Raw genomic sequence first — 21,585 nt, forward strand, 5'->3', positions numbered from 1 at the left:
ATTGATGTGTAAACATCTCAAAGAGAAAAGGGACTTCACATACTGCCCAGATGAACAAAAGGGCTCAAGGACTTCCAACGAAAAACGTCTGAATCCTACTGGACCAGGATTCTACAAGGTGCCTGAATGGGCAGCTTTGATAAGAAAAAACAATGAACTTATAGGGAATAACCTTTACTATTGTGAGTCACTGAAATACAAATATATAATCCAAAAGGTCAGGGTGACCTGTGTAGGAATAATGATACAAAGTAAGATATATTTCAACAGTAGCAGTGAAAATAAAGTAGAACCTTATACTCCGAAGACTCAGAAAATAGTTATTCATTGTATTTTCAGGTCTGCAGACATGCTTGACAACTATTTGTATTAAATTTGTTTATTTGTTATTTCACTTGAGTACAAGAGAATTGTGCCATAAAATATCAATATGTTGTTCAGTCCAGTATATTCATTTAAAATAGGATAGATGTGATTTGACAGCACTCTCATTTTAAGATCTGAGACTGGACTCATAAACAAGTTAGTCAACATGGCCTTTGGATGAAATAGCCAGATTTTAGACAGGAGCAAATAGCAGCTGTCTATTCACAGTCATGTCAGCCTGCCAAATGCTCAGATTCCTTGTCTGTTAATTCTATAAATGCCTCACATGCAATAGGAGATCTAAAAATAAAAATTTAGATAGACAATGTCTAGTGCCATTAAACAGGTTTCTTCAGAACTGCAAGCATCAGCGTAACACCCCTTCTGTTTAAGCAAAAAATAATAATTATTAAGACATATAATGATTTATAAATGCTTACATTTTAAAGTTGTCCCTGCTGCTTACAAACAAAGTTAATGATAGCCTTAGTTCTAGTTCTCCTTTGACAATGAGCAAGGATTTAATCAGATGAAGGACTATTGTAGTAGGGTATAGAGGCATAGTCATGCCTGGAGCTGTCCATCAGATAGAAAAGGGCATGATGGGCTTGGATCCAAACCGGCCCACAGAGAATCCCATCCTGCTGTTGTTGCTGGCTCCTTATTCTCAAGGACCTTTAGAGATCAAAGACCAACACACAACAAGAGAGACAGCAAGAGAGAGACGGAGATAGAAAGAGATGGACCAAAAAGTGAGCAGGGTAAGCAGGAAGGATGCCATGAATCGGAAGAACCCATGTGGCCTTCTACTGATTACCCAAACACCCGGCCTCCTACTGAGTCCAAAGAACAATCAAAGGGATTTCCTGGAGAACGTCTGTGAAACATACACTCTGAGTCAGGGCAGCCTCCTCGTTCCGGTGCCAGATGAAGTATCTTCCGACCTCAGTTCCATCTGAACATGTTACATTTTGTTGTGTGGAAATGATGTGCTCCTTTGATACTCTAAAAAAAGATCCTCTTTCCTCTGAGGAATAGCTGAAGTAGCCTCTCTCTCTGCGTTCACTCTCTCAACGAAAATAAAAAGATACATGGTGTGCTTCTGCCGGCCAGCACTGTTGTTTAACCTTGGTGAAATACAAAATGGGACAAGCAATAGAGCCGAACAAATACTGCGCTACATGAAGCGTTACGAAACAACTTAGAACATCTAAAAATGGACAACAAAAATATAACTGAAAGGGCAAGCCTTCCAAATGTGAGCTCAACTAAACCTCAGCCTAGCAAAGGCACAATTTTACTGGAGATTTCCACAAGGAGTTAGTGTTTGTTCGGAGGAATGTGCTCCATCAGAGAGATTCTGGTGAGCTTAAAATGTATAAACAGTGCTGTCACAATAAAAGATGTATAAAATACCAAGAATATTATAAAACTGAAATAAATATAGTGTCTAGATACGTTTAGTAATTAGCTATATTAATCATATAATTAAGCCTTGAAAAACTTTTGCAGAACTGGTAAGAGGTCATGTAAAGAACTTGCTCATGAATTTATGGAGTTGTATAGTAAACACACTCAGAAAGTCTGGTTCAGTTCAATAATAATATTATGCATAACTACCTTTAATTTGAATAATATTTGATTTGAATTGTTTTTGCAGACGATGTTTCAGTAGATTGATGCTCTATCAAAGACATGACTGAGTTATAAAACAACGTCTGGTTAAGTCTGCATTTTAACAATTGGCTCCTATAGTTTGTGATAAAATGAGGTGTCTGAACTAGGAAAATGGGAAATAGGTGTGAAAATTTATTAAAACATGCCAATATAAAAGGAAGTAAGTGAGGCAAAAATAGTGGTTGTACATTTCTAACTAACTTGAAAGTCAGTACTTGATAGGACCACCTTTAATCTTTAACAGAGCCTGAACTCTGTGAAGCAAGTTTTATTCTCTTCAAGTAGTCTTAAGGAATAGTTCTCCAGGCTTCTTGAAGAATATTGAAAGCTCTTCTTTGGATGTTGACTGCCTTTTGTTCCATTCTCTGTCAAGATGATCTCACACTGCTGTTGGGGGGAGGCAAATCCATGACTGATATATTCCACTGTGTGCTTTTCTACCCTGGTACGGTTTTAAGAGTGTGTTTGGGATCACTGTTATGCTGAAAAATTAAGCTGTTGCCAATCAGATGGTATTGTATTATGGTTCGAAATCTGACTTTTCTGCACTCCCAATTCCATCAATTCTTACAAGATTACACTGCTGTTGGAAGTACAGACACAAACCATGACAGAGCCTCCACCATGTTTTACAGACGGCTATAGACAATCACTGCCGGACCTCTCTCCTAGCCTCTTCAGTACACCCTGATAACAATATGAAATGACCTTCTACCACTGATTTTAAGGCCCGTTCTTGTGTAATTTGACACCTCAACCTTTTCTTCCCATTTCCCTTCCTTAAGAAAGGCTTCTTGACAGAAACCCTTCCACTGAGACCATTTCTGACGAGCGAACAGTATATCAACTGAAAGGTAAGCTTTCTCAGTTTTTTTTTAAGAATACAGTATACACTATGCCAAGACATGTCAAGTTTTCAGCTAATAGCTCTTTGGGAATCACCTTATTGGGGCAAAAATACTATTTTATGCCTGCCAAACTGTGCTAGCATGGGCCTTTTTTTTAAATTCAACAAATTCAGCTTGCCTGTGTAGACACAACACTGGCTCATTCCTTTAGTATGGTGCCATTTTTATGCTTGAATAATTCATATGTCAGTGTTAAAATGGTTAGGTTTGAGGACTGGACTGAAAATGAAACAAATGAATGGATGAAAAAGCAGCCAATGTCCAAAGAAAACAACTTCAAATGATTGCTACTACTTTACTATCTGTCCACTTATTGGATAGGATGTTACACATCACAAATAGTTTTATATCGTAAAGCCAGTGTCAGCTCTAGAAAAACTAGGTTGTGTGGTGTCAAAACAGAAAGTATTCTAAGTGTGGCCTAGTTTAAATAAAGCAAACTTTACTTGAATGATCATCCACACTTCTGCTTACAGTATGCACAGTTAGAACATATGGTAGATCTAGCAATCCACACGGGGAGCACAATGTGTGTGTGATACAGAGTAGATTTACACATCTCAGCAAACTTAAATGTGTGATGTCAGTGTTTACATACACATGCTAGAATTATAGGTGCCACTTTAATCACAGTAAGAGCCTCTTTTGGAGCAAAGCTGCTTCTTTCTGCTCTGGCAGCATTATGTGTAAAGAGATGTTTGACTAATCAGGTTGCTCGTAAGTACAGAAAAAAAAATACGACTTGAAAAGAGACAGTAGGGGAGTGAAAGTCATCTATTATTCTGAAATGAATGTGAAAACATATGCATGTCTCTCATTAGTTTTTATGAGAGCATGAATTCGTGGAGAAGCTTTTACTCGAATAACCAGTCAGCCAGTCTGGGTAAGTACAGTTTTCAGTTGTATCTTACTTAAATGTACCACCACTGCCACCTTATTGTCATGGTTAGGTACGAGGACTGGACTAAAAATGAAACAAATGAATGAATGAAAAAGCGGCCGAAGTCCAAAAAAAAAGAGTTGTTTGGTCTATTGTTCAGTTGTTCATATTGTTATTGCCTTATAGTCTGAGGCTGAAGTAGAAAACCTTATTCTCTATAACCTGCGATACAAAAAAATCAAACCGTGTCTTTCTCTTGTTTTCTTAGACTATAATGTCAGCATGTATTGTACTTAATTGTTCAGGCGGTGGTCCCAAAGCATCAAGTACACACACTGAACAATATTGCACTGGTCATGAACAATACTTTATCTGAAGCACTATGCATTATTCAAAACATAGTAATTTCATAGCGTACACTAGCAGCAGCGGCCTTCTTGTATGCAGCAATCTCCTGACACACTTCTCAAAGGATGTTAAACCACATTTTTTGTATTCCACAGAGTACCAATGGTAAGAGTAAAGCTGGCATTAATTTTGTTTGCCGTCTCTTTCCATACATCTTATTTATCTACTCTTGTCAATGTGTTACCAAATGTCCCTTTCATTACTTGTTTTCTCTGATGTACTCGCTTTGTGAGCAGCAGCGTTTTCTTCAAGCTTCACTTGAGTCTAGGTTTTTCTTTTTGTTTCCATTTTGGCCAAATCCCTGTAATTTCTCCCCAATTTAAATAACAAGCAGCTGCTTGTTGTTAATTTCATATCAGTTAATTGGTGCTGGAGATATTTGAAATCAGGGAAATTATGTTGTTTTCATACACTATCTTTTTTCTGAATATATATCTGAGAAATGTAACGAAACATTGTTCCTTTAATTGGTTACAGCTTCTAAATTCGAAAGAAAAGACAAGATACTTGCCTACAGTCTATGTAAATAAAACTTTTTAGACTCCACTGAATCACCTTCCCAATCATTCACAGTATGGGCAACCTCCTTATCTGCTGATGAGCATAGACATGTTCAATAACCCTGCGGCCACGGTAGAAAAATGTATTATTCAGTTATGCTTATTATTCAGATTCAGTAACAAAAACATACACTCAAAAAGTTCCAAGAATAAATGTTTAGATTACTGAAAATATCATGGTATTGAATATAATAATACAATGCAATTCCAGTCATGGCTGCCAGGTAGGTAGGTGAACATCTACTGTATATAGAACAATATAACAGTTTATTGAAGCATAGATGTGCACATCAAATGCAGAACTCATTTTCCTTTATCTAGTAAATAAAGTTAAACTCCATTACAAAACGGTTCTGCACAGAAAAATCCTGACCAAGCAATTCGGAGAGAAAGGTAGAAATCTTTCTGTCTATGCCTGAATAGCTTTGCAGCTCAGTGAACACATGAGGGAAAAGGGAAAGAGACAGAAGATAAGAGTAAAGGAGGGAAACCAGAGGAAGAGAGAAATAGAAAGAAATCGAAGACACAAGCTGGGTTCAATTTAGAGGCTTCCCACAGGAGGTGGAGTGACCTGTATCTGCTACAATAGAGGTCATGCAATTTTGAGTGGATACCCCTGTCTTCAGAGGATACTGAGGACCCCTGCCTTGATGTGCACATCCAGAGGAAAAAGCAAAGGGTTCCTGTAGCATACAGGACCCCCTGGATGACCTGACTGGTGGGTTCCTATTACAACAGCCTCACTACATCGTGGCCTCGCAATTGACACTTCACAGTACGCTACAACACTAGCAATCAGTAAAGCTATCAAGCTCACAGGAAGTTACTATGAAGTCAGCCATCCAAAGAAACTCCACCAGTTCCTTATCTTCCTGTCGTCTACTTTCGCAAGCCAAATGTGATGAAAAAAGCACAGCAAAATATATTATTTAGTAAACTGTAATTGAGTGGAAACTACAGCAGATGAAAGTATAGAATCATTCCACGCCACATACAGACATAAATTATCCTGGGTGTTCCCATTAAAAACCCTTTGAAAAGAAAAGTGAAAAGTTGACACACTGCAGCATAGTGGCTAAATAAATGTGCTCCCCGAGCAGCCGGAATAAACTGCGGAGGCATTTTGCCATCTAAACCTCAACTGAGTAGTTCAATGACGAGCTGATATAAATAAAACCTGAACCTTACTTTAAAAAGATTCTCACCTAGACACGCTGACATGTTATCGGTACCTCTCCCTGGGAAAAAAAACAAAACATAACATTGGATCTAACCCAGAAAGTAGAATCAAAGAAAAGAAAGGCAACCACAAACAAACAGATAGATGGAAAAGCATGACCTTTAATTTTCACTGATTGCCCCAGAGTAGCTAATGAACATTTCTGTAAACATTTGCAATTGGTGGGAGTCATTTTAATTACTCTCCACAGAGAAAGCCTTGCATGGCAAGGAGCTCAAATAAAAATAAACATTTAATCAAGCGTAACCTTGTGTTCTATTAGGTGAGCGGCCATAGAAAACACCGACGGCTGAGGTCAGGTCTGTGTAATGGTTGAAATGTATCAGAACCAGGAATGAAGAATGAAATAACTCTTAACCAGATCACTCTAATGCAAATAAGTCTATTTCATAACAGAAAGCTTTCATTCACACAGTGTTCAAAGAGGCTGGGATATTCTGAAAGGGATGCTCAAGCCTTTTAACATGTTTTTTAAGTTCAATTCTGAAGCTTTTAGTAAAATCTCAATTTATTTTGTTTTGTTTGGCTGAGCTAGTATTGAAAGCAGTAGTTATAACTTGAGTTCTGTCTGCTTAATATATCTACAAAATAATGTTAGGCACATGGTGTTTTTCCCCGTAGTGTTTTTGTTAAATCAAGCATCTCATATCATCTAAAATAAAGAGTGCCTTCACTCATGTCAGGAGAAACTGATCTATTCTTACAAAACGTTAAATCATTCTTATTAAAAATGCAGGGAAATCAAGCAAACAATGTTTTCAGCTGTCATCTAGTAACTACACTAATAACAGAACGAGTCGCTTCAAGAGCTGTTTGATTCAGCTCAGCACCATACATTTCCTTTGTAATAAATAATCTGCACAGCACTTTGCTGCTTAGTTTAAAGTTTTTATTGACCAGCTGGACTTGTATCACCTACGGGTGCGATTAGATGGGGACAGCACTTACCACCTGCGCTAACCAATTTCCTGGAGGAAACCCTGCTGCATGCTGGAACACAGCACAGTCAGAGAAGAAGGTGGCCCAAAGGACTTACATTAATAAAAATGCATGAGCAACATTCATTTTTTTTGACCATTTGTTGATGTGAGTGTAGCAACACTGAACAATAAATGCACGCAAAAACTGCAAAAAGTTGACACGCCTGCACATAGCACAGCAAGTGAAGCCAAAACTTTTGTTTTGGTCATGAACCTGACACCAGCCCACACAAACTAAACTTCCTGAAATTAATTTTGTTTTAGGGCATAACGTTGGAGTGAGAAAGCCACAAAGCTGGGTGGTTGTGGTATTTATTTCCAACAGACTAGGGAAACAAGCATGAAATTATGGAGGATTTTAAAAGCTAAAATGACCCTTTTGCTGGAAAAGATAACAATAATACATCTGTGAGATTCAGAGCTATCGCTGTGCTATCCTTTCATATTTTAAATGAAATTTTTTTTAAAAAGCACTGAAAAAGAATCATTACAGTTCTCAAAGAACAAATGAATTCATAAAGAATGATTCATTTCCCCTCTGTAATTGTATTCAAGCAAGGGCATTGTTGTGTAAAATCAAAACAGCAGGTTCCAAGATACCACAGTGGCAGGGAGTGGGTTAACAGAAATTATGTTTTAGTCGGAGATAAGGAGTGAATGATTACGCCACACTGCATCCAATTGTGCTTGTCATTATTGTACCTATCTTATAGTGTTACTGACAGTGTATCTGATATCGCAGTTAATTTCATTTATTGTGGTTTGTGATCACTGTTTCCCTGCTTGCTACGCCCGCTGCCCGGTGAGTCCACTAAGTGTTTCTACTGGTTCTCCTGCTCTGTCCTGAGCGGTGGCATATTGCATGTAGGCACCACGCTGCGCTGCTGCTGGCAGCGGCGTGAGGCAGAGAGGATTATTCCTGACGACAGGGGCATTAAATGTGTAGCAGGCCGGTGGAGGCCTGAGCTGATGCTCTCTTGTCTGTTTTGGTTCAGCACCAGTTCAGAAGCAGTCCCCTCTAAGCTGAGAGGAAGCTCACAGTACTCAGAGCGTTGTGCCGTTCATTAAAGGCTAAGGGTGTCACACCAGCTTAGGCCCAGTGTCCTCCCTCAACCAAGGCTTCATGCCGTACTCCTCTGCATCGTCTTTTCAACGTTGGAGTGACAAGGAATATAGTCCACTCTTTCTACAATTGGCAAATTTATTCTGTTTGTCAATGCTTCATAATGTCACACTTGAACTACTTATTAAAAGTCAGAATCTCTCCAAGGAGGCTAACACTGAGAGATCTAATCCAACGTGTTTTGGTGTAGAAAATATTACTCACTCTTGTCTTTAAGACTCCAATAGCACATCATAAATGTTGCCATTTAGACCAAAAAGTCAGACAGTATAGCAGAAAAGTCAATCCTAAATAAATCAGCTCCTTTCTTTTACTGGTAGCTCCCATGGACACTTGCTTTGAAACCTATAATGATATACAGCCTGATTCAGAAGTCTAAAGTGAACCTAAAAAAAACCCCAAAAAGTCCATCTGGGAAATAGCCCTAGTAAAATAGCAATTCTCCCAACACAAACTCAAGTACTGAAACCTCCATGCCGGCATAACCAAACATCAGGCTGACTCTGTTTGATCTTGAAAAGGATATAAGCCTAAAGCCCTTCCTGTGCAAGATGTCCTTCTTTAAAAAGATTCTAATCTCAACAGAAATGTCTAGCAAAATAGGGGTCATCGTGCCAGAGCAGCAAAACAGACAATAGCAGCTGGCTGTAGACCTGAGATGAATTCTGTGAAGATTCGCTCCTCTGTCTAACCCGAGAGCCTCAAAAGCAGTTGCTCAAATAAAGTAAGCATAGACTCATGGGAGTCTTTCTGTTTTCTTTTGCAACTTGCTCACTATAAAGTGTGCTAAGATCTTGAATCATTTTTGACAGATGAGAAATCACAGAAATGTCACTGATTATTGCAACACAAAAAGTGTTACTTCAATCACAACCTCCTTTTCCATTTCTTCAGTAAAAACATGTTTTTCTCTTGAGCAGCCAGGTACTTCTTTCCATTGATAATTTTAAAGGCTGATAGCATATCCATACCTTGCACGCTACTCGTGATTTACTGACAAGGGTACCATTCAACCTTCTAAACTTCCATCCTCTGCCTTGAATTTTGATTTGATTGGTTTATCTAATTTTCCAGTAAATGCTTGAAATGAATTCCTACACACCTTCTTCTCATGAAAATACACAAGGGAATCATGAGAATGATAGAAATGAATAGTTCTACATTAGCTTCACTTCACCTCACTGGCAACACCAGAGCCCCCACTTGCTCTCTTTTCAGATTAAAGTTTTCAACCAGCAAGTTGTATCCTCATTCACTTTCACAAAAAAAAAGAGATGTGTGAAGTGAGCTTCTGAAACAGTGAAAACAGAATAATCCTAGACTTAAACAACAGCAAAACTCTAATGAGATGTGGGCTGCAAGAAGGATAAGCAACCAATTTCTTTATAAAAAATCCTTTTTATGTTAGGTGCAACTTATAAGTAGTTATTAAGACATGTTAGGAATGGAAATAAATCAAAATCAGGGGTTCACCAGATGTTTGGATGTGCATAAATAAGAGACACGATTAATGTACTACAAAATGCTAAATAAATTCTGTTATGCAAATTACAGCTGATATGATTTAATAGCAAATTACGTGATTTATATCAAATTAATGTTCTGTGTTGTTACAAAAGCAGAACAAAAATCCACATTTCTTTAATCTCGTTATTTAGACAGTGGACAAAACAATCCAAAGTTGTCCCATGTAATTCTATGATGAAACAAGAAAAACCCTAAAAATCTGGAAACAGATGAATCTTTGCATACATTTTATTAGCTTACATAAAAATCTCTAATCGTTTGTTTGCAAACTCGAAACAATCAGGAGCTGAACAACTGAAATTGGCACACAGGTGCAGCTAAGGTTCCTGCAGGTTCTTATCTATATCAGATATTATAACATCACCATGTTGTCAAAGAACCAAACATCAATGGATCAAAATGACCTATTTGTAGCATTTACACCTAAAGCACCTAAAGCATCATATCATATCCCATATCATGGGAACACCCATAGTTTCACAATAATAACATTTAAATTATACCATGAAACTTTATTTAAGCATTATATATATTATATTATAATTATAATATATACTCATAGACACCTAACAACAGACTAAAATCCCAAAACTAGGATGTTTATTTATTAGTGCATTTAAATGAATTTAAATATCTTGTTTTGTCCATTTTCAACAAACTAAACTTATCCATGTAATTATAGCATAAAACAAGAACCCTAAAAGTCAAGGAACAAGAAGGTTTTTTGCTTAAAAATGACATACACATCCAAGTTATCCATCCATGTTAAACTACAGCTATAGTGGGCTATAGCTATAACCCACTATAGCTGTAGTTTTCCCACAAGAGGCCAAACTTTCCAGCCTAAAGAGCGCTATGAAAGAAAAATAACTGTGGGGTACGTTGCACAATAATGGCTCAAATGAACATTAGAAGCCAAGCTACCAAACTGCTCATATTCCTTAAACATAAAATGTGGGAAATTAGTGCATTAAGCATGCTGAGCCGGTGCCAAAAATATGCACAGAATTGATGAGGTGTCACTTTCACTAAGAGTCACACAATTGCACCGACAAGAGCCTCTCTGATCCCTCCCTTCCTGCCTGTCTGCCACCAGTGAGGCCCAAACACTCTGATTTGCATGGTCTGCACAATAAAGAAATGTCCTTGATTTAAGGAAAGGTTGCCTTGCTCTTTTCAGCCCTGGAAAACACTATTGGCATGCATACCATAACACCAAGAGAACCATCTTTTTTGCTAATTTCTTTTTCCCCCCACAATTTTCTATCATCCTGCCAAGAATCCACGGAGGAATATGCAAGCCAGTAACACAACATGGTCCTTTTTCTCTCAAATATGTCTGTTATGATTTAATTTGGTAATAAATGACAAGACATGCTAACAATTGTGGCCGACAGCGTTCATGAGCAAATGCTTAGACTTACACTTTGAGATCAATTTCAAAGCCATGTTAATTAATTTAGAATGCTTACAGCACAATGCAGGTCAAACAGGGCAAACAAGTTACAACACCAGCCAATTAGAAACACACACACATTGTACATTTTTTATAACTACAGCTGGGCTATTGAGAAAGATATGATAGAGAACTTAATGAAGACTGGAAGAGAGGTATAAGAAAAGTCACGAGTATGGAAGTGATGAGTACAAGGAAAGATGCTTTGGTCTTACTGTATTAATCAGCGCCGTAAGATATCTTAATACCCTCATAAGTGTTTTCTGAAAAGACTGACTCCACAAAGTCACTGTGAAATAATATTTAATTGTATGTTACTGACAGATTGTCTTTTTAAATATCCTTTTTCTACAAAACGGGCCTGTCTGGTACCTTATCATCTGGTTGTTTTTCAGTCAATTAACTTTCATCATTGCAGATGACTGTATTTATGTGGTCACAATTTGTTAATCAAGAGCATGGATGGTTGATTTTTGCATATTGGTTTTAAGATTTGTCATGGAGTGTATTTAAATCTAATTGCTACCAGTTATTCTCTGTAAAGAAGAAAGTTTTTCATGTATCAATAGTGAAAATGAAAGCGATAAATTCATCAACGTATCCCCTGAGAAAGAAGCAGGCTGACAATGAGTTCCGAGGCAAATGAAGCAACACGAGTCCCTGTTAGGGACTCGTGTTTAAGACTTGTGTAGACGTTGGTCTACGCTCTAAAATACTGCCATAGAGCAAATCAATTACGCTGTGGATAATGGATCATAAAGATTGCTGAAAATTACATTTATTATTGTTTTCAACATTTTAGCATGCTTTATTTTTTTAATTTGGGATGTGTCTACGTGGGTCTGGATCTGGAAAAAAAGTCTTGTGGTAAACACTGATTACTTTCCAGAGAGACTTCAAATTCCTGTATAATGATATTTTTTTTAATGTCTAGTACCATAAATAAATGATGACCAAAACTGTCTGATCTCTTGGTAAAGGATAAGGAAAACAAAGGCCATCTCTAACATCTTAAAAAGCAAAACATTTATATGGGAAAAAAGTACAATGTGGTATGTCATCCTTACCTAATGTGATGCAAACATGAAACACTTTCATTCTGCCAGTGCAAAACACTATTTACGTGTTCGCTGCTTGCTGAACTCGCTGGGTGAAGTTTTGTGAATAAAACTTACAAGTGACATTAACAAACAGGGTTTTCATGCACGATGAGCGCTGCCAAATCTCTAGTAAACACAAATTACAGGCTCGGAGACATGTTTCAGTTTAAAAGTGAGGTTAAATAAAAAGAAAATCAACTGCACAACATACTGCAACTGAAACCATTGAATTATCTTTGCTGTACATCTAAAAAAAAAAATATCAGAGGAAACTGTGTGTCAATATAAGATGAAGATGGACTTTAAATTTAAAATATAGTTATTAATGCAAATACAAATTCTTGCAAAGTTATGATACATGCTGAAACAGGTGTAATGTGAAGTGGGAGCACAAGAGCTAGAAATAAACCCTAATAGGTACATTTAAAATCACACTTTCACTGTCTTCATATGTCATATTTAAGCATGTAACGTATACCAGCATTGTTCAGTGTATTTTGGTGTAAAAGTGAACATCACAGGTAGCAGTTGTTATTTCAGAGAGATTTCATATGATTTATATGTCTGGAAAGGGCCCGAGAGAACAGTGTCTTATGTACGGCTATCTTTGAAGAGAGATGGATTTAGTGGAAGAGGTATGATTAGCAGTGCTGTCCGTACCTCATTAGTGTTCCAACCGGTGTCTCTCCTTTGGCAGCGACGTGCATTTTGGTAGACATTCAAGCAGCTTCTTGGGCAGGTATATTTTCAAATGTCCATGTTCATCTACAAAAAGAGCATGATAAAAAAGAATATTTAGCACAAGCTCACCTACCTTATTGACTTGCTCATATCCCTCTTTATCAGTCTGCAAGTCTCTCTGCAGCAAAACGCTGACAGTAAAACAACTATCCCCAACTGAATTAGGAAATTAATCTAAGGATAGAGTATTGCATACATTTTATTTTGCGGTTGACTAAATTATTTTACTGTGAAATGCATTCTATCAGGGGAGCTCACCAGAAATTTTTCAGTGTCAACTTGTAAAGGCTGTATCTATTCATTATTTAGACACAATAAACACCCTTGAGTGATTTCATAGTGTATGGGGATTTTGGGAATCTGTGTGCTGCACAAATAATGTGGTATATTACTCAGGGAAATAATTACAATTACCAGGCCCAATGCTTACATCATAATGTATGTTGTTCAATTTACTTCTCACAATCAGTTCACAAGAATTAGGAAACAGTAGACCCTTTTGCATGGATGCATTCAAATGTTCATTTCATTCCATCGCTGTTTTCTTGCTTAAATATGCAGATAACTTAAGCGTGGACAAATTATATTTGCTTAGGGAACGAAAAAAAACAAAACAGATTAAATTAACAATATCATAAAGAAATCTAATATAAACAGCTATATGTTAGAAATGGTAAATTACATAAAGATAAGAATATTCTAAGCACGGATATTACAAGTGATAACAAGTTTAAACAAAAACAGGAGAAATTGTCAGTGTATCCATTTGTATCAGTAACAATAATGTACAATTAGATGGAATAAAATCGGAACAGTCTATGTGGGAAAAGGGAACAGTTCATTTGTGTGGATGGGGATTTGTATAAGTCTGAGAGAATAGTCTACAATCAAGAAAGGGCAAAATAAGAAGTGTCTAGTATCTGTAGCTGCCAGTAAAGTTTGCATTATTCCTGTCCTCTATTCATATAGACTTTAAGCTTCTTCTCTCTTTTTTTCTAATGGATTTAAAGTCTGTTACACTGTAAACCTTGGATGTTGAGCTGTTTAATCCAGGTAATGTCCCAGCATGTGCAAATAAATCTGTTATTCAGTGCTTATGAGTTCAAATTAAATGTAAATACATTCACTAAATGTAATGCAAAATACAGCATTTATCCGTAATGCAATATAGTCTGAAAATATAGAAGAACAAGAAGCAAACATCACAGACTGAGCTGCATTTTTTCACATTTATATAACTGTATGTTAGGCGTAATGGGCAAGTAAAGGGGGAGACCGAAAAAAAAAAAGCCTGAATATGAGTGCTGACTATGGATCCCTGGGGTAGCTGATATCAGACAAATAGAGAAAAAGTTCAACCAAAGCAAAACACCACTATAAAGCCAATACAAATAATCCAGTAGTGCACTTCATTATGAGACTATACCAAAAGTGTCTGCAGCCTGCTTGCTGTATATCTCTGAAAGAGTACAGTGCAACTGCCCAGAAACATCCATAGAGAAAATTCAACTCAGCTGATCCATAGAGATGGATCCCAAGAATACCATAATCCATAAGGTGGAACGTCATCGCTCCCAAAGGAATGCAAGCATATCTGTGGTATCTGCTATATCCGTCTGTACCTATTATTTTACATGTAGACTCATGTAGACCCTGTTTTATGTGAGCTTCACAGGTATCTGTAATGATTTTTTTCACCCAATTAAGAATCGCACACAGCATCTGCTCCTAGGTACCACCAGAGTAGTTTCACTGTCAAAACTAGATAACATGCTGCAAGTGAATGATCAGAGGCAGAGACAAAAGATGAAAAGAAGCTGTTTTATGTGGATACTCGTTCTCGGAGCAACAACTTCAAATGTGAGCAAGAAACAGATCTAAAAAAAACACATTAAATCCACACTCTGATACCTCACAGGTCAGTAGAAAGTCTTAGCCATCACCCTTCCTAAAAGATTTGCTGTTTAAAGCTCACATCCGTACATACGAAGAGTCTGTCTCTCCTCAGATTATTCGGGAGTTAATGCTCCCCTCTGGCACACCCTCGTATGACACCATCAACACCAGGCTCAAGTATGTCGAGGATTTCCTCACCGAGAGAGTTGTGATAGAAATCTACTGTAAGAGGATATGTCTGCTCAACCTGCCAGCAGGCTGAAATATTTTGGATGAGAACAGCATAGAGGACCTTGACAGATGTAATAAAATCTCCCACTTGGTTTTAATCATTTCATAACCTTAAAATCACACCGGTCATTGCACAATGTGTTTTCGAGCAAAGCACCTTTGGTTCTACAACTTTGCCAGAGACCACTGAATTATGCAAAAAGCATCTCGGCTCAGTATGCCGCGCACATGAAAAGGGTGACACAACTGCAACATAACTGCTTTCTACTTTGAAAATGCCAGTCTTGTATTTGTCAGCTAACAACCCCCCAAGCGTCAAAGCAACCTATGTAAACCCTGCAAGACTAACAAGGTGTTAACTGGATCTCTCCTAATCCCTTAACCTTACAAGGATGCCTCTGAAATCAGGTTACCACCAAACTGGAGAATGATTAGATTACTAATGTGCTACATGTAAACATTCTGAATGTTAAAAGCATTTTGCTATTTTTATTTTGGTGTTAACAAATCTTAATTTTATACTGAAAAAAGTATACTTTCAATCCTCTGTATTTAATTTTAAATCAATATATCATACATGCAGTGCATTTAGAACAGTTTCCCTGGGACAATGCATTTGAATGAGACACACTCTGTGGGCTTTAACTGCTGACTTTCACTATTTTTCAGTCAGCGTAATGTTTTTGACTGGCCGATTCAGTCAGCTGACCTCAATCCAAGTGAGCATGTGTTATACTTGCTGAAGACCAGACTGAAGGCAAAATGTCCCCAAAACAAGCAAGAAACGAGTATGGCTGCAATACAGACCTGGCAGAGCATCTCCAGGGAATTTGCCAAGTATCTGTTTATGTCTACGGATCGTGGATTTCAGTTATTCATTGACAGCAAAGGATTTGCAACTAAACCTTTAACAGTAGTACTAACTGATCTATGAGAAAACATATAGGTTAAGCTTTATTAACTTTAATACTAAATCTTCATAATGTCCAAATTAAGCTAGACAGAAAGCACAAAGAAATTCTGCTGCTTTTATTTAGTATTTGACATTAACATCATTCATTCAGTGGACCGGCGATAATGTTTTTTTTCCTTCCATTTTAATATAAAACTGTAGAGAAACAAGGCATTTACTATGGAAGCTATTATTAACACCAGGTACAAAAACACCAGAGACCTTACAGTACCAAAACATCAGATTATATATAGGGCTATTGTCTCTGGGTTTTGAATGACTGCAATTCTTTGACGAACAGGTTAACTACTGTCATGTTTCAAACAGCGTTCTGTGCTTTTTGCTGTTAAATAAACCATGTTTTTTTTAGATGTGGCACTTCCTCAGATGCTCAGTTTTGGTCTTCTCTAATCTGGGAGTCCTTGTCTAACTTGAATGGGGTCTTTTAAAAAACATTTCTTACAAGGCTCTTAAACACACAAAAGTGAACTCTTCATTACTGAGGTTTCCTTTTACAGCACTCTAATAACTCTAAACTCTTTTTGTTCTGTCACCTGCTATTTATCAGAACTAACAATATTTCAGCTACAGTATGTCTTTCTTCCACCGGGCATTTCCACTGATGCAAAGGAGAAACTGTGAGCGTTCCTACAAAGTATTGTTTACTAATTAAAAATCTGTCCATTGTGGAATGTGGAATGGATATCTTGTATATATCCCGTAGTTTGTGTGTGATACAAAAACAGCCCTGAGGGGGCCTAGCAGGTTTAGAGAATATAGACAAGCTCTTCTTAATCAAATTGCCTGATTTGATCAGTGGATAAACAGGAACTTACCCACTAAAATTTGGCTTTGAAAATGTAAATGTAGCTCTTTTTTCTTAACCAGAAGTTGATCAAAGTCTATAAACAACTCTACTTCTTTGCTTTTCCCATGGACCCCCCTGTAAGGTTTAATATTTATTTTGGAGTTTAAACAGCAGCCTTAATGACTGCCTGTACATTAGCCAAGAGAAGGATCCACAGAAAACTACTATTTGGTTGTAAAACACTAAAGTGCAAGACAGGCTGATACCAGAGCTTGTTACACGAGAGGATGTGCTGAGCTGAGCTGGCACACTGGAGCCAATTACATTCTAGGTCTTGATGAGTGAGCTCACATACAAAAGGCTAAACGGGGAGAGGAATGCTTTTCAATATAGAGACTAGAGGTCTGCAGCTTTCATGTTGCCACCACAGGCCATGTATGAGCTGAACAGTGGCAGTCTGTGCATGCTGCTGTATAATTTACATCACCCTTTGACAAATGGGTATAAAGATATATATATTTCTCTGTGATGATGTTTGGATTACCGCTGATCCTGGCTGCTAAGCAAACACTTGGGCCAAATTTAAGGGTATCTGTCATGCTAGCTTGCTCCAGCCCCACCCTAGAGATGAGAGCGAGGGTCATGAGACTGGAAAGGCTGACAAAAACAAATCTTTAATCAATATCTGAGCCCTGAACGCAAAACCCTCTCTCTTCCGTCTCTGTCTCAGAGCGCACTGGGAGTGACAGTTTTTCTTTTTAATCTGTGCCCACATTGTAGAGAAATAGCAAGCTAATGTTTTGGCTATAGATCATTCAACAAATCGCTGCTGGTGGTGCATACCCAAAGTAACTTTGAATGCAAACATTTTCCACAACAGCTCAGTGGCTAATATGGCTTATGGATGTGAAGAGGAGTCTAACTGTTCTTTTGTAGCTATACCTAGAACACATGGGAGGTGAATCAGAGAAGAACAAACAGTCCTGTGGATAAATATTTGGCCCTCGTCTCTGTGCAGTAAGAAGTGCTCTGAAACTGAATTAGGTCTATGGCAGTGTCTGTTATCATTATGTTGTATGACAGCCATCCACTGGGCTGGACCAAAAATTGAAAAAAGACTTTAGCTTAGAAATTAGTGTGGTTAGGCAAATGAGATAAGTTCAGACACATTTCATCAACTGAGGTGACAAAATGTCAAGCGAACAGAGGCAAAAATGTGCTTTTTTTATCCACTACAAAGCGCTGTATTCAAAAAACAAATTAGTAGTGCTGTACTGAAAACAAAAAACAACATATGCAAAGAGGTTTTGCCTTGATGCAGACTTCCACATGAAAATTGCAATGATGGTCACATCTTGATCACTTAAACATCTTTGAAGAAATACGTGCATTTATTGTGACTTTTTATTAAGTAAAGGGACATTTCTCAAGACTTCCTGAACACCATTTAATGTGTGGTGCTTTCATTTGTTGCATCTTTTGAAACTAGCAGTGATGGTTTTTTCCTAAAGCAGCTAATTTTCCAACTGCTTGTAAAGGAATATAAAAAATTAACTGCATTATGTTTCAGTTTGTAGGTAAGATATCCATGGGCTATGAAAACATAAAAGCATAGGCCTGCTAAAATAGACAGGAAGGAAGAAAAGTATAAGATATATATGCTTTCTATCTGTAGCATGCAGACAAATACTAGAGCACACATGCAGTTAATGCATGCACAGACAGTAAGAAAATTCATGAAATGCGTAGCGAAATGTATAATGTGTTGTATGTCTCATGCAGTAGATATAATAACCAGACATACAGAAGGTGACAGAGTGGACCTACAGCTCACACCATGGGTAGAAACGGGGAACATGTTAGCTTGATGAAAATCCAGACAAAGTGTGTTCAAATGTGAAGCAGAGATGAACTTATGCAGCCAGGGGGAAATGGTCAACTGATAACACGCTGGAAACTAAAACCAATTAATCTAGTTGTGAGATGTGAAAAAAATGAAGAGGAAAGAGAAAAAGTGGGCTTAACCTGCATGAGTCTATGGCCAATGCATTTACTGTAACGGGATATTGGTTTCAGTAGCCTAAAGATGTGTACACATTTCTGTGATCCATCTAATCCCCCAAATCCTTGCACAAACTATTTTTGGTCAAAAGCTGTGATTTCCACATTCGTTTAACAATTCTGACAGCTAAAATGGCTTGTTTCTTTAAAAAAAATTAATCGACTGCTGATCTTTAATTAACTTGATACAGCTTTAAATATATCACACAACAACAAAAACGATTTTCTCAAGTTTCTCTTTTATTTCCACACAGAAAGTCTAAATTCACTAATTAAACTGATTTGAAATCTCTAATCTTAACGGGCTTGAAATGTTTCCAAATATTACAAAAACACTATTTAATTCATGCAGACCTTTAATCTATATCACTGATTAGGCTGTACCTAAAAGAAAAAGTGGTTGCTCTTGTCCAGTAGTGAACCAAACACTTGATTAGACGGGAGTCTATAGCCTAGTACTTGTGGGAGATCCTGAGCTGAGCTTTAAAACAACACAGGACAATTTAAGTAGTGTCAAATTTCCCTGGCAATAACGACAATAATGCCTATCGTCCAGGGGCTGGTCTCCCCACAGCCTGATGGCTCTTGATGGGAACACAGAGAGGAGTATGTAGACGCAGACTTAAAATAGCCATGTTTTAGTGTAGGACGGGGAAACCAATTATCTTTATCATTTGGCCCATAGCCTGTTCGATAACACTCTTACATCTAGTGAAATTACAAACTGCCCACGAGCAAAAAAAGTGAACTGGTGAACTTCACTATAGCACAGCTATGGTACTATAAACGTAAAGCAAAGAGACCATTATACGGCGTCTAGTGAAAGAATCAAGGATGATTGTTTGACCGGGAATGCACACAACAGCTGTTGTAAAAAACGCTAAAGGTTTTTTTTTCCCCGCTGGGAAAGGGAGAAAGCATCTGCATGCCAGTGAGAGATCTGAATAGGACTGAATCTCACTGGGAACATTTTCTTATGCTGTTGTGCTACAAGATGCAACATGTGCAGTATTGCAGCTTTCACTATTTACATTTACACTGTTTACATTACCTCAATGGCCATATGCTGGACACACTTTGTCTCTGTGTAGTTAATAGTATACTATAATGTAGCATAATAAGCAAAGACTGTCAAAAAGTCAAACAGCTCAAAAAAAAAAGCCTGCGCCTATTACTGAAAGTTCAACAAACATGTACACATGGTTAACTGCCTGCAACAAACTGAAAATGACTCTTTATGTGTTCTCAGCCCTCACCACGCTCACCCATCCATAAAAATCCCATCTCAAGGAGAGCAGAGGTGAGGTCTCTCTCTCACTCTCACTCCCTCTCTCTTGCTCTTGTTCTCTTTCAGTTTTTTCCCTCTAGCTTACACATGCACACAAACAAAAGCCTTCTTTCTGTATCATAACTACTCCCACAATTACTCAGACGATTACTCAGATCAATGGTTTACCTGCTTGTTTGAGCTCCTGTATTCTGCTACAGAGTGTCCTGGTAGGCAGAAAACCCTCCAGGCTGAACACATTAAACGGGGTGTCTGACATGGGAACAGGATACTGTAATACCATGCAATAACATGAGGGAAAACAGCAACACTGGCAAAACGTATTGTCAGTCACAGTTGTCACACATGAAAGGGTAACGCAAAAGTCTATCAAAAATGTTCCCGTTACAGTCTGCATCACTGTTTCATAGATCTGCACTGGCACTCCCTTGGCATTAAATCTTTCAAAACATTCTCTGTTAAAAATACCAAAAAGATCTGGTGCAGCAAAGCTCTTCCAGTGACACATATCGAGTGAAGAGTCTAACAAGGGGTTGGGGGTGATTTCAGACTTACTATTTAGAAATGACAATACATGAGCACACTTAATTACCCAGTCTCTAGCCTAGATCAACAGAGTCTCCCAGCAGTGAAGACACTGCTGTATTCATTAACAATGAAGGCACTCCTTTTTGCAGAGGAACAATCTGCTTTAGAGGGGACAGTTTTTTCAATGGAAAAAGACAGAGGCTAAAATTCAGGCACGTTCTCTAAAGAGGAATGAAGGGAAAATCACCACAAATAAAGTCAACACTTTGGCCTATATTTCTGATTGACTTGTTTTGGTCATGACAGAAAATAACACTTGTGCACAGACTTGTAAGCGCACTGAACCAATCCCTACAGAAGCTGGCTTTTACAAGTCATAAAAACCTCCTCTATGATGTCTGATCTAGAGTTCTGATCGAGTGCAAATGAAATGAGAGGGAGACAGAGACGAATATTAACCCATAAAGGGAAAATATATAGGATGCTATTTCTTTTATATTTGGTCATACACTATTTATTTTTCCAGCATTTTTACAACATACCGTTAACCTGAGTTGATACCCCTCCATCAAATACAGGTTTAAGAAAAGCAAAGAAAAAGCAAGTCCTGGGTCATAATTGATGGATCAAAGCGTAAGCTTTCTCTCTGAGGGTCTGCTCAGGTCCTGATCCCCTGGCCTCAACCTGAAATCACTCTTAGTTAACGACAACACTTCAACTATTGACAGCGTGATCCTGTAAAGCAGACACTTCAATCAACAGAACAGCCGGAGGTGGTGTTGTGTTGGAGAAGAATAAAAGAGGGAGGGGGCATGGGGACGGATGAAATCAAGAAGTAAATAAATGAATTGATGG

General features: G+C 37.8%; 1 protein-coding gene across 1 annotated transcript in view; it reads right to left on the reverse strand.

Annotated features, from left to right (window-relative positions):
- camta1a (calmodulin binding transcription activator 1a) overlaps positions 1-21,585 on the reverse strand; it is a 278,699-nt gene that overhangs the window by 253,059 nt on the left and 4,055 nt on the right. Inside the window, 2 exon segments of the mRNA XM_085146299.1 lie at positions 12,886-12,900; positions 12,902-12,990. Coding sequence (XP_085002425.1) covers positions 12,886-12,900; positions 12,902-12,990 — 104 coding nt within the window.

Source organism: Neolamprologus multifasciatus, chromosome 20 (genome assembly GCF_963576455.1).
Source record: "Neolamprologus multifasciatus chromosome 20, fNeoMul1.2, whole genome shotgun sequence".
NCBI lineage: Eukaryota > Metazoa > Chordata > Actinopteri > Cichliformes > Cichlidae > Neolamprologus > Neolamprologus multifasciatus.